Here is a 13,608-nt window from a genome sequence, read left to right as displayed (position 1 = left end):
TATAGGGAGGTGTCATAATGTTACCTCATCAGTATAGCAGGTATTTATAGGGAGGTGTCATAATGTTACCTCATCAGTCTGGCAGGTATTTATAGGGTAGTGTCATAATGTTACCTCATCAGTATGGCAGGTATTTATAGGGTAGTGTCATAATGTTACCTCATCAGTATAGCAGGTATTTATAGGGAGGTGTCATAATGTTACCTCATCAGCATAGCAGGTATCTAAGGTAGTGTCATAATGTTACCTCATCAGTATGGCAGGTATTTATAGGGTAGTGTCATAATGTTACCTCATCAGTATAGCAGGTATTTATAGGGTAGTGTCATAATGTTACCTCATCAGTATAGCAGGTATTTATAGGGAGGTGTCATAATGTTACCTCATCAGTATGGCAGGTATTTATAGGGTAGTGTCTATAATGTTACCTCATCAGTATAGCAGGTATTTATAGGGAGGTGTCATAATGTTACCTCATCAGCATAGCAGGTATCTATGGTAGTGTCTACAATGTTACCTCATCAGCATGGCAGGTATTTATAGGGTAGTGTCATAATGTTACCTCATCAGTTTTCCTCCTTTCCTTTTAGCAACAGTGCGGAATGTCATTGACCTATTAACCTCAGCCTATGAGCATGGCTCTAATGCAATTCCACCACGGTTGCTGATTAAGCTATTGGCTTACTAGTGCAATAATCACTTTCCTTTCAACCAATGTTGAATGCCAGCATCTGGCTCTATTCCTCGGAGACGAGGCCTACACCTAACTATTCAATAAAATGACTTATTAGATTTTGTCTCTGTTGTCATTCAGTTAAGCCTGTACTTGATTGAAGTCTAGTTGTCCAGCTTTGTGTTGCTCACCTCAGGAATGGCGCTGCCGATGATGAGCCAAGCCTTCTTGCCCATAGATAGGAAGTAATTACAGAGCAGTACAGCATGTTCCTCCTCATCGCCCGCCAGCAGGGTCAGGAATTGCTACAAACAGGAAAAGGAAACCTGGAGTTACTCAGAGCCCGCTCTCTACTAAGACTATTGGAAGCTACAATCAGAGTCTCTGAATATGTGTCTCACGTCACAGGTGCTCCACAGGTCACAGACACCAGCAAATGAGACGCTATCAGGCATGGAGGGGATGAGAGAAACGTACCGAGCTATCAGCTCCTTGAGAGAGGGAAGGAGACACAGGTATGAAATCAAGCAACAGTCAAAGCTTGAGAGTGCTATAACTCAGCAATCAGACTGAGGCTCCATTATCAGTAGTGACTGTGTTGTCTCAGCGGAGACCTGACTGACCGTGGCCTCCTGGGGGCTGTTGGGGAAGGCATCGAGCAGCTCCTGCGGGGGGTTGAGGGGGCGGAGGTAACGGCTGATGAACACAGTCTTCCCGTTGATGTCGATGACGGTGGTGAGGCAGGGACGGTTGGGGTAACTCACTGCTGCGTCCCTCTCAAAGACCTCTGACGCCAGCAGTAGACGCTCACCCTCCTGGCTGTCAAACTGGGACAGGGGTCACAGGTGTAGAGTGGGGGGGGGGGTCACCATAAAGCTACAGCAGTACACTAAGATCAGCGAGAGTCAGATGGTCTGGATATACACTGCTCAAAAAAATAAAGGGAACACTTAACACATCCTAGATCTGAATGAAAGAAATAATCTTATTAAATACTTTTTTTCTTTACATAGTTGAATGTGCTGACAACAAAATCACACACAAATAAATCAATGGAAATCCAATTTATCAACCCATGGAGGTCTGGATTTGGAGTCACACTCAAAATTAAAGTGGAAAACCACACTACAGGCTGATCCAACTTTGATGTAATGTCCTTAAAACAAGTCAAAATGAGGCTCAGTAGTGTGTGTGGCCTCCACGTGCCTGTATGACCTCCCTACAACGCCTGGGCATGCTCCTGATGAGGTGGCGGATGGTCTCCTGAGGGATCTCTTCCCAGACCTGGACTAAAGCATCCGCCAACTCCTGGACAGTCTGTGGTGCAACGTGGCGTTGGTGGATGGAGCGAGACATGATGTCCCAGATGTGCTCAATTGGATTCAGGTCTGGGGAACGGGCGGGCCAGTCCATAGCATCAATGCCTTCCTCTTGCAGGAACTGATGACACACTCCAGCCACATGAGGTCTAGCATTGTCTTGCATTAGGAGGAACCCAGGGCCAACCGCACCAGCATGTGGTCTCACAAGGGGTCTGAGGATCTCATCTCGGTACCTAATGGCAGTCAGGCTACCTCTGGCGAGCACATGGAGGGCTGTGCGGCCCCCCAAAGAAATGCCACCCCACACCATGACTGACCCACCGCCAAACCGGTCATGCTGGAGGATGTTGCAGGCAGCAGAACATTCTCCACGGCGTCTCCAGACTCTGTCACGTCTGTCATGTGCTCAGTGTGAACCTGCTTTCATCTGTGAAAAGCACAGGGCGCCAGTGGCGAATTTGCCACTCTTGGTGTTCCCTGGCAAATGCCAAACGTCCTGCACGGTGTTGGGCTGTAAGCACAACCCCCACCTGTGGACATCGGGCCCTCATACCACCCTCATGGAGTCTGTTTCTGACCATTTGAGCAGACACATGCACATTTGTGGCCTGCTGGAGGTCATTTTGCAGGGCTCTGGCAGTGCTCCTCCTTGCACAAAGGCGGAGGTAGCGGTCCTGCTGCTGGGTTGTTGCCCTCCTACGGCCTCCTCCACGTCTCCTGATGTACTGGCCTGTCTCCTGGTAGCGCCTCCATGCTCTGGACACTACGCTGACAGACACAGCAAACCTTCTTGCCACAGCTCGCATTGATGTGCCATCCTGGATGAGCTGCACTACCTGAGCCACTTGTGTGGGTTGTAGACTCCGTCTCATGCTACCACTAGAGTGAAAGCACCACCACCATTCAAAAGTGACTAAAACATCAGCCAGGAAGCATAGGAACTGAGAAGTGGTCTGTGGTCTCCACCTGCAGAACCACTCTTTTATTGGGGGTGTCTTGCTTATTGCCTATAATTTCCACCTGTTGTCTATTCCATTTGCACAACAGCATGTGAAATTTATTGTCAATCAGTGTTGCTTCCTAAGTGGACAGTTTGATTTCACAGAAGTGTGATTGACTTGGAGTTACATTGTGTTGTTTAAGTGTTCCCTTTATTTTTTTGAGCAGTATATTTGTGTCTAGTCTACTAATAACTGTGAGGGAAGAGGGATTTTACTGTGGGACCGCTGAACAATGGACAGTTAGACTGCTTGGCTACATTAGTCACAGTGTGCTGTAGTCAACATCTATCTAATCAAAACGCAATGTTAATGCCATCATTCAGTATACTGCAGATAGCATATCTCAGTAAACAGTTACCTTTACTTCCTTCATCTAACAAATGCAGCAAAGGACAGAGGAAAGAAAATAAATGTACAAAATAAAAAAAACGACGTAAACCCCACTCTTCAGAGAATAAAGAAATAATGAAGAAAGCAATGTTAATAACTCATGCATTTAGTAAATATATATATTTTTTAAAGGCTATGACAGACCAAACACAGAGAGAGAGCCTGTAGACAGCTAGGACAGACAGAGAAACAGCCTGCCAGGCTGAGCTTACCTTCTCCCTAACAGTCTCTCCAGGTACCAGCTGTGGTTCTATGGTGATGAAGAGTGTGATGAAGGCTCCTTCACTAAGACTGCGTACAGCGTCGTAGCCACCATCACTGGCCAGGCTGCGCTCCTTACTGTATCCCAGCAACACCGGTGGGGTGTCCACCTTAAACGTGCCGTCAATCTGCCAGATCAGATAACACAACCACAGCACTAAGTTACTTGTGTCAGTGTGAGTCACTGTCTGTCAATCAGTGGTCTGGTGTCATAGACAGTCTCACCCTGGACTGGAAGTAGATAGTACTGAAGGGAATCTTCACAGAGCCCAGCCAGTGTTTCTCTAGCCGTGTGTGGACTTCTCTCCCCCTATCCTCTCCATCCTGAAAATAGAGGAAAGATTTAAACTGACAAAACATAATGACACGGAAAGTGTACGGATATTGTAGTTAACTGTGCTGTAATGTGTAATATGTTTTCCTGAGCCAGAGGGCATGGAAAGTCCCTTTTCACATTCTTGTGATGCCCTACTCACCCCTCCCAATTCATAATGGACTTCATCAAATATGTTGATGAAGACCTCGTCTTTCACTGACTGCAGGCTAGCAGTGCTGTAGTCTCCATTTGGGGCACTGTGGCAAGAACAAAAAAACATGCTTGATAAATCTTCTAAACAAACATAGATAATACCATACATGTGATCATGAAATTGACCATGTGTGGTCAAAGAAATGTCCCAATTTAGACCAGTCATGGACCAGTCACACACTCACCTGAATGGCAGTTGCAGGTCCTCATTCCAGCAGGGGTTTGGTCCATCTGCTGTTGTGGTCTGAAGAACCGTGCGCTGGAACGATACCTCCACAAAGGGCCTGACCTGTACCTGGAAAACACAGATTCACAACACATACACAGGTAAGACAAACTAATACAGACAAATATACACATACATTAAGGGAATATTCTGCAGTTACAGCCACTGATCCAGGTGAAGATCAGACGTGTTACCTGGTTGAGGAGCCAGTCGCTGCCCTGGATGGCACTCTGGGATGACTGGCCTGCTGTAAACGTCTCAGTGAAAGAGCGGACCGACTTAGACGCCACCGCAGGTTTGCTGGTAGAAGAGATAAACATTAGGAGTTTAAAATAGTCCAGGAATGTTGTAGACATAATACTCTCCAGTATGACCTCGTTGCTGCAGTAAATAAAAGCTTTCTTGTTCTTTTATGTCTGGAGATGTTGTGTGAGGTTTACGGATGTCTGTAGATATAATATACCCAGCATGTGACTAGAAGTTCTGAGGTCGTACCTGGCATGGGGCTTGCGGATGGGGATGTCGTAGGCCCGGATAATGTTGAGAAGTAATCTAATGTCCCCATCAGACAGATTCTGAGCTGTCACTTTCTTCCTCTCTTTCCTCTGAGGCTTCAGGGGCCGCTTAGGTTCAGCCAGCTTGAACAGATTCAGGCCAAGTATCCTGACCGTCAAAACAACAGCTGTCATTCCAGAGAAAGAGTATATTCTCCTTCACTTTACAGGGTAAACACAGACCATACTACCACATACTCTATCTTCCAACTGTTTACTTACTGTGAGGGGATGATTTACACAAATACCAATAGTACACTGATATACGACACTAACGCTACACTCAGAAAAAAAAGGTGCTATCTAGAGCCTAAAAGGGTTCGTCGGCTGTCCCCATAGTAGAACCCTTCTTAATTCTTTGTAGAATCCTTTTGGGTTCCAAAAGCCTCTTTAAACAGAGGGTTCTACATGGAGCCAAAAAGGGTTCTCCTTGGAGCCAAAAAGGGTTCTCCTTGGAGCCAAAAAGGGTTCTCCTATCGAGACAGCCAAATAACCCTTTTGGAACCCTTTTTTCTAACAGTGTACAGTATAATGATAAATAAACTAAAAGTAAACAAACTAACAGCCACAAACAAGTTGGGGAAAAGAGGATAAAAGGCCTATGAACATACCCAGGGCCTGCACCACTAAATATGTAAATGCAAAGCATAGTAGAGAAATGGGACAGAGAAAAAAAGATGTTCAAATAATGAAAAGTAATATGACATAGAAAATAACAATAATGATGATAATAAAATGTATGCGTTGATACTGGTTGCTAAGTGTCACATCCAGATGTGGTGTAAAAAGAGAAGAATGTGCTTTCAGATTCTCTAAAAGAGAACATCTCTTCAGCCAGGGAAATGCAGTGTTTGAGATCAAATATTCCAGAGACCCACCGCCAAAGAGAATCTCATTCCTCTGGCCTGTGATCTATTCTGTGATCTACTTAGACCCTGTCAGTTTTTATGACAGATTTACAACAGATTATAACCCATCTTGCAATCCCCGTTAACCTAAACACAAACACTTGAGCAAAACAATTTGAACAATCCAATACAAAATACAGCCAGTCAAGTACTGGGGCAAATGCCAGTTCGTCACACATGCAATGGAAAAGCATGTGGTGCTACCTACCTAAATACACTGATGAGTCAAACAAGCACAATGACTATATTCTATCTAGTATATAAGAATATTAGCACAACAATTCTGCCTATGATTTCACAAGTATGAAAATGCACAAATGTATTTACCCAATACTAGGAACTTCCTCTTCTTGGACCAGGTCAGACAGGAGGAAATGATGCTTGGCGATGAGGAAGCGGTTGATGACCGATTCTCTAATCTGAAAGACAGAGAGAGTCAAATAAATCAATATGATTAATATGAGCAGATCCACACAGACAAGACTCCAGATTCAAAGCTAACTGCCCGACACATCTACTCACCTTCTGCAGGTATTTGGCCACCAGGGCTCTGTGTGCATCTAGGTGATCCTTAGTGTCAACGATTTCTCCTTCTCTCAATCTCCTCTCATATTCCTGAAAAGGACAAAAATCATAAAGTTGAACATGTTTTCGGGTTTATTAAACCTTATTAGTAATCTTATAAAGTATACAGTGCCTTACCTGGAACACCTTATCAGTGACCTCCCGTTCCAGGGCAGGGACACACTTGTAGTTACGGAACTCAGCCACCTCCTGGTTTCTGAGCCGGAGCAGACGGAACCTGCGAGACCGCTCAATTTCCTCCTCAGACAGGAAGTTGAACTCCTCCTGCAGCTGCTCCAGTCTGAAGTAATCTGGAGCTGTCACCTCCCCACTACTGGCCACCTTATGGAGAGAGAGAGCGAATTATTATGATATAGAGAGAGAGGTCATGTAAACAGTTAAATATATGGGACTGTATAGACAGTTAAATGCAGTCTCCTGCTCTCTGGGGCAGCTGGGTAATATGGACCTGTGATCGCTTAGTAATGTGTAGTATCTAGTCACCCACCTTTAGGAGTTGCATGATGGTTGCGTTGCTTGGGTCATTGGGATCTAGTCTAGATTCAGTGGCCCACTCCCCAAGCTTCTTCAAATCATTAAGACTAGATGCCCCAATGCAGGCGATGGCATCCAACTGTTTCAGTCCACTGCATAGACAAAGAGAGAGGGGGAGAGATACATGTACTTATTTATGAATGTAGCCAGTAACATAAAATAGGACTGCAGTAATTCACCTTACTGGGTATAGTGTTTCTACTGTACGTAACTTGGATGGGATTGGTTTACTGTACCTGTGCATGGCCTTGGACTGAGTGGTGGGCGGGGCCAGGGGTACATCATCCTCCCCTATAGCCCAGGACACACAGCAGGACAGCTTCCCAGAGGTCAGCAGGGTCTGACGGTTACTACCGTCTGCCTCAAAGGAGAAGGGCACGTCTGACAGGGCAAATTGACAGCAGAGAGAGAGAGAGAGAGAGAGAGAGAAGGGTGTAAGAGAGATGTCCAAGTATAAATTTGCACAGTGTGTGTATATGTATGTATGGGTGTGTACCACTGCCGACAGCCTCGTGGTCAAACATGACCCTCAGGTTGCTGCTGAACTCCAGCTCCTCAGAGGGGGCACTACCCGTCAGGACTGATGACTCTGGGACTGGCACAAACACTTCTGCCAACAGGGAGGTGGATGAGCCCAACACTTCAAACACCTTCACACCCACAGAACAACACAAATAACAGGAGGTTTAAATGTGTCTGAAAGAAAGAAATTCATTAGAGATAACATGGAGATAAATTACGATAATGTCATCTCAAAAATCATTGATTTAGTTCAATCATTTAGTTTTCAAAAATCATTAACTGAAATCCAACATAACTTCACCTGCAACTTGATACTTTCTGGCCAGTTGACTATCTTCAGGTTGAATATCTGACCAAAGTGGACTCTAAAATCAGAATTTAGGGAGCGATTGTCTGTTCTGGAGACTTCTTTGTTGTTATATAAAACCTTAGTGAAGACATAGCGCTTTGCAACATCCTCTCTTCTAGAAAACTCGCCCCTGTGGGGAAGAACAGACACAGTCATGCAAGTGAAATATGGATATCCTGTTCTGTGGACTTTTGGAACCCCTCTAGTTCTTAAAGGGACATTTCACTTTCAAAAGTTTTTCAGTGGTTTTCAGACCTCAAAATTAGACTAACGTCAAGAAGAAACCATGTCCCTTAGAGGTCTGAAAATGTTTGACAGAAAGTGTTATATCCTTTTAACTGTGTTCCTGTTCGTACCTGGGACACTGTTCATTAGGAGTGATGGGTCCAGATGCAGTGAGTTCAGGCATCAGGATGGGTTCCCCTGGTTTCCTCCTGATTCTGGAGGCCTTCTCTCTGACCTGCTCCTCAACACCCTCCATGTCTGGTTCCTCAGGAGGATCTGGCTTCGAGGGTCCCTGCTCCGTGTCACCCTCTGACTGGTCATCATCATCATCATCATCATCATCATCCTGAGACTGGGTTTTCTTCTTTTTCTTCTTCTCTTTGGCTTTCTGAGCGTGAGAAAATGTATGTGATTAAAAAAATAATAATAAACCAGGATTCTCCAGGCCTCCATACTTAATCTTAGGGGTGAAACATACCCGTTTCTTCCTCCAGGCCTTCCACTCCTCCTGCTGTCTCTTGTACTCAGTGACCTTCTTCTGGTAGTCTTCCTCCATCTCCCCCTGCAGCTCATCCACTTCAGCCTGGATCTCAGCCTCATGGTCCCGCTCATCTGAAGCCCGCACCCCCTCCTCCCTGGAGCAGAGGGGGACACAGATCAGTTATCAACACCACGCACATGATTATCCACAACAATCAACATATAAACAAGGTCACCAACAGCACACTACTACACATAGTGCAGGGGCCATCTACATTGTGACAGTACCCCCTGAACTTCGGACAATGTTTTTCCATCTTAATAGAGTAACAGAGTCCTAAATAATGGGGTGTTCATTACCTCCTGAGGTAAAGCTTGTATGGTGTGTTGGTGAACCTCTGGAAGTCCCTCAGGGCTTTGATCTCCTTCCAGACCTTGATGATGCTCTTCAGCAGGGTTCTGTCCTTCTCCTGCTCAGTGTCCCGCAGCCTGCGAGTGTTCTTCACCTCCTGCTTATACTCAGATATCCTCTGCTGCATGACAGGAGTTAGGCCCTGCCTACCGTGGATCTCCAGCATGTTCCGAACAGCGTTCCTCAACCCATTCAGCTACAGTAGACATAAACCAGTATTAGACCACCAATTCTTTGACTTTTACTTGAAGACACTCATCATTTACTTACTGAATAAACAAATCACACTAGAAATCTATAGATCTAGAAAAGGAGAGGAGTCAGTTGAGGGTAAGTCAGAGTTGGTGCCAATGCTGAATAGCCTTAGTGCCAAATAGAATTAGTCATTGTATGTTCTGTGCTTTACCTTGGTAGTGAGGTGTTCCGTGATGTTCTTGTGCTGCCTGCTGAGGTGCTGGTCATAGAGCTGGGCCAGGCGTGCTCCTAGGACGTGCTCCCGGCTGAAGAGGGGGTGATGGGAGAAGATGAGCCCTGAGACGTCCACATCCAGCTGGTAATCCCCGTTCGTGCCCCCTCCTCCTGCGATGTACTGACTGGCATGCTTTGACTTCAGCGCCTGTACCACAAAGGAACAGAGGTAATCAAACACTGGAACTCTAGAGAGTATCATACTACAGATGTAATCATATCTGCATATGTGTGTGGAGAGAGAACGAGACAGAGAGAAACAGACAGAGAGAACGAAAGCGAAGATAAACAACATCATATAATAATAAGGAATCGTAGTAATAACTACATGACGAACCTAAACGGCGTTGTATTGTAACTCTTAACCTCCTGCAATAATACAGTCTTTGTTGTCCTGGTGAACTCATCTGACAGCTGGAGTTACTTGCAAACGTCACACTCATCAAGAACAATATTATTGCCAATTCATGTTGCCAAGCAGCAGGCTATAAAAAGAAATAAAGAGAGTTGCATACTCTATATACAAGCTCCCAATAATTTATTGGGTAAGCAGCAGTCTCTCAGTTCAGTGACACTGGGATTGAACATTCTGCAAGGTTGTTTGTGTAGAGAGCAATGTGCTTTGATGTTTATTAATGATATTACGATAAGAGGATATGGCAGACGAGTGATTATTTTCCAGTGCAGAAACATGTCAGGTGCTATAGGACTAGTTTGAGTACTATAGATAGATAAGGATTACATGAAGTGAGCACAGTGGAGGTGTGTCTTTGTTATACCAATATAATTAATGATATTGTCCATTTTAATTTACCTTCCTATAGACAGTCTGCAGAGCCGGGTCCAGGTCTTCCTCCATGTGGAACAGAGGGGGTCTGGTGGACGACTCTTTAATGGGGTCAGGCAGAGCTATGATCCTGCCGTCGTCCCCAAACCACTTCCTCCCCTGAGCAGATGAACAGTCTCTAAATCAGAATTGATGCTGACGTCGCCCACTTGGAGGTAAGTTTGTTATCAGAACACTAAAGCTCACATCATGTTCTAGTGGTACAGTGACACTTTTACCTGCTGTTGTTTCAAGACACGGTTCTCTAAGATGTTCTGATTGGTCAGGGATATGGGAGGCCTCTCCCCCACGTATAGCCCCTCCTCCTCCAGATAACGGGGTTGCATGTTCTCTGGTACTTTACTGGAGGCTGGCACTGAAGCATAAATAGACAGAGCGTCAACATAGTAGACATTCACAGAGACCATCTTATAACACAATGATATATGCAGTGCGCACATAATGAGGAATGTGAGTTGAGATGGGCTGTGTTAGTTAGGGTTTGGTACCTGTTCTTCGGTGTGGGTATGTTCTCCTGGGAATGGCTATGTTGGTGCACCTATCTCATACCAAGGACACTCCAGAGTTCCTGTTCAGACTTCAGGGGGATCTGCCCTTAAATAGCGAGCCTGGCTGACTGTCCTCCACAAGGGGGTCCTTAACCTGCTGTCCTAGCTGTAGGAAAAATTCTGTCTGGCCTCAGATTGATGTGGTTGCCTGTCTTTAGACTACCGGACTGGCTGCATTACAGGTGTGGTTGGGGTAGGGTGGATACCTGCTCTGAGACTACAGGTCTAGTGGTGTTGTAGTTCTGACTGTACAAAATAACAGGTGTGCTTTTATTGGGGTGGGTACCTGTCAAAAAGCTTGGGGTGAAGAGGAAGTCATTCTCGCTCTGAAGACGCCTCTGGTAGCCCATGTACTCCGCCCTCTTCACCACCAGGAAGTCATGCGCTGATTGGTCAATAATGAACAGATCCTCCTCTTCATCTTTCACTAGAGGAGCATCCTCATCCTGGGGTGGGAGGGGTCACAGAGGACAAGATGCATCAACACTACAGTCATACTGACGTTCTCACCAACAAAACATACCTCCATACTGACGTTCTCACCAACAAAACATACCTCCATACTGACGTTCTCACCAACAAAACATACCTCCATACTGACGTTCTCACCAACAAAACATACCTCCATACTGACGTTCTCACCAACAAAACATACCTCCATACTGACGCCCTCCCCAGCAAAACATACCTCCATACTGACGCCCTCCCCAGCAAAACATACCTCCATACTGACGTTCTCACCAACAAAACATACCTCCATACTGACGTTCTCACCAACAAAACATACCTCCATACTGACGCCCTCCCCAACAAAACATACCTCCATACTGACGCCCTCCCCAACAAAACATACCTCCATACTGACGCCCTCCCCAACAAAACATACCACTATACTGACGTTCTCACTATTAAAACATACCTCCATACTGACGCCCTCCCCAACAAAACATACCTCCATACTGACGCCCTCCCCAACAAAACATACCTCCATACTGACAACCTCCCCAACAAAACATACCACCATACTGACGTTCTCACTATTAAAACATACCTCCATACTGACGTTCTCACTATTAAAACATACCTCCATACTGACGTTCTCACTATTAAAACATACCTCCATACTGACGTTCTCACTATTAAAACATACCTCCATACTGACGTTCTCACTATTAAAACATACCTCCATACTGACGTTCTCACTATTAAAACATACCCCTCACATACTGCCGTTCTCACCATCAAAACATACCTCCATACTGACGTTCTCACCATCAAAACATACCTCACATACTGCCGTTCTCACCAGCAAAACATACCTCCATACTGACGTTCTCACCAACAAAACATACCTCCATACTGACGCCCTCCCAGGCAAAACATACCTCCATACTGACGCCCTCCCAGGCAAAACATACTGCCATAGTGACGCCCTCACCGGAAAAACATACTGCCATACTGACGTCCTCACCAACAAAACATACCGCCATACTGACGTCCTCACCAACAAAACATACCTCCATACTGCCGTCCTCACCAACAAAACATACCTCCATAAAGACGTCCTCACCAACAAAACATACCTCCATACTGCCGTCCTCACCAGCAAAACATACTGCCGTCCTCACCAGCAAAACATACTGCCGTCCTCACCAGCAAAACATACTGCCGTCCTCACCAGCAAAACATACTGCCGTCCTCACCAGAAAAACATACTGCCGTCCTCACCAGCAAAACATACCTCCATACTGCCGTCCTCACCAGCAAAACATACTGCCGTCCTCACCATCAAAACATACTGCCGTCCTCACCATCAAAACATACTGCCGTCCTCACCATCAAAACATACTGCCGTCCTCACCATCAAAACATACTGCCGTCCTCACCATCAAAACATACTGCCGTCCTCACCAGCAAAACATACTGCCGTCCTCACCAGCAAAACATACCTCCATACTGCCGTCCTCACCAGCAAAACATACTGCCGTCCTCACCAGCAAAACATACTGCCGTCCTCACCATCAAAACATACTGCCGTCCTCACCATCAAAACATACTGCCGTCCTCACCAGCAAAACATACTGCCGTCCTCACCAGCAAAACATACTGCCGTCCTCACCAGCAAAACATACTGCCGTCCTCACCAGCAAAACATACCTCCATACTGCCGTCCTCACCAGCAAAACATACTGCCGTCCTCACCAGCAAAACATACTGCCGTCCTCACCAGCAAAACATACTGCCGTCCTCACCAGCAAAACATACTGCCATATCGAGGGTCTTTGGGGTCTGTGTTATTAAAGAGTAACATCAACTGTTAAAGCTATTAACAGGATTCATGACTAATTGATTAATGATGATGTTTTTGGACATACTGTATATTGTTCAAGGACACAGACTGATGTAATTCACAGAGAGGGGTGATGTGCCTATGCTGTGTGTTAAATCAGTGGTTCGCAAACTTTTTATAGTCCTGTACCCCTTCAAACATTCAACCTCCAGCTGCGTACCCCCTCTAGCACCAGGGTCAGCGCACTCTGAAATGTTGTTTTTTGCCATCATTGTAAGCCTGCCACACACGATACATTTATTAAACATAAGAATGAGTGTGAGTTGTCGTCACAACCCGGCTCGTGGGAAGTGACAAAGAGCTCTTATACTATAGGACCAGGGCACAAATAATAATATAATAATCAATAATTGTGCTCTTTATTTGGCCATCTTACATATAAAACTTTATTTGTTCATAGAAAATTTGGAATAACTCACCACAG

General features: G+C 45.4%; 1 protein-coding gene across 4 annotated transcripts in view; it reads right to left on the bottom strand.

Annotated features, from left to right (window-relative positions):
• Positions 1-13,608, bottom strand: part of cc2d2a (coiled-coil and C2 domain containing 2A) — a 30,896-nt gene that overhangs the window by 7,197 nt on the left and 10,091 nt on the right. For all 4 annotated transcript variants that reach the window (XM_014122893.2, XM_045687644.1, XM_014122892.2 and 1 more), the window contains 23 exons: positions 11,121-11,280; positions 10,505-10,641; positions 10,254-10,385; positions 9,378-9,587; positions 8,920-9,167; positions 8,558-8,714; positions 8,211-8,467; positions 7,807-7,984; positions 7,480-7,633; positions 7,220-7,364; positions 6,937-7,075; positions 6,567-6,770; positions 6,387-6,479; positions 6,192-6,283; positions 4,898-5,065; positions 4,597-4,702; positions 4,362-4,471; positions 4,124-4,220; positions 3,873-3,971; positions 3,599-3,775; positions 1,297-1,500; positions 1,075-1,164; positions 865-978 (listed from right to left, as the gene is read on the bottom strand). In XM_014122893.2, coding sequence (XP_013978368.2) covers positions 865-978; positions 1,075-1,164; positions 1,297-1,500; positions 3,599-3,775; positions 3,873-3,971; positions 4,124-4,220; positions 4,362-4,471; positions 4,597-4,702; positions 4,898-5,065; positions 6,192-6,283; positions 6,387-6,479; positions 6,567-6,770; positions 6,937-7,075; positions 7,220-7,364; positions 7,480-7,633; positions 7,807-7,984; positions 8,211-8,467; positions 8,558-8,714; positions 8,920-9,167; positions 9,378-9,587; positions 10,254-10,385; positions 10,505-10,641; positions 11,121-11,280 — 3,471 coding nt within the window. The remainder of the gene's footprint in view (positions 1-864; positions 979-1,074; positions 1,165-1,296; positions 1,501-3,598; positions 3,776-3,872; positions 3,972-4,123; positions 4,221-4,361; positions 4,472-4,596; positions 4,703-4,897; positions 5,066-6,191; positions 6,284-6,386; positions 6,480-6,566; positions 6,771-6,936; positions 7,076-7,219; positions 7,365-7,479; positions 7,634-7,806; positions 7,985-8,210; positions 8,468-8,557; positions 8,715-8,919; positions 9,168-9,377; positions 9,588-10,253; positions 10,386-10,504; positions 10,642-11,120; positions 11,281-13,608) is intronic.

The sequence above is a fragment of the Salmo salar genome, chromosome ssa10 (genome assembly GCF_905237065.1).
Source record: "Salmo salar chromosome ssa10, Ssal_v3.1, whole genome shotgun sequence".
Classification (NCBI taxonomy): Eukaryota; Metazoa; Chordata; class Actinopteri; order Salmoniformes; family Salmonidae; genus Salmo; species Salmo salar.
This window is presented reverse-complemented; position numbering and strand designations above follow the sequence as displayed.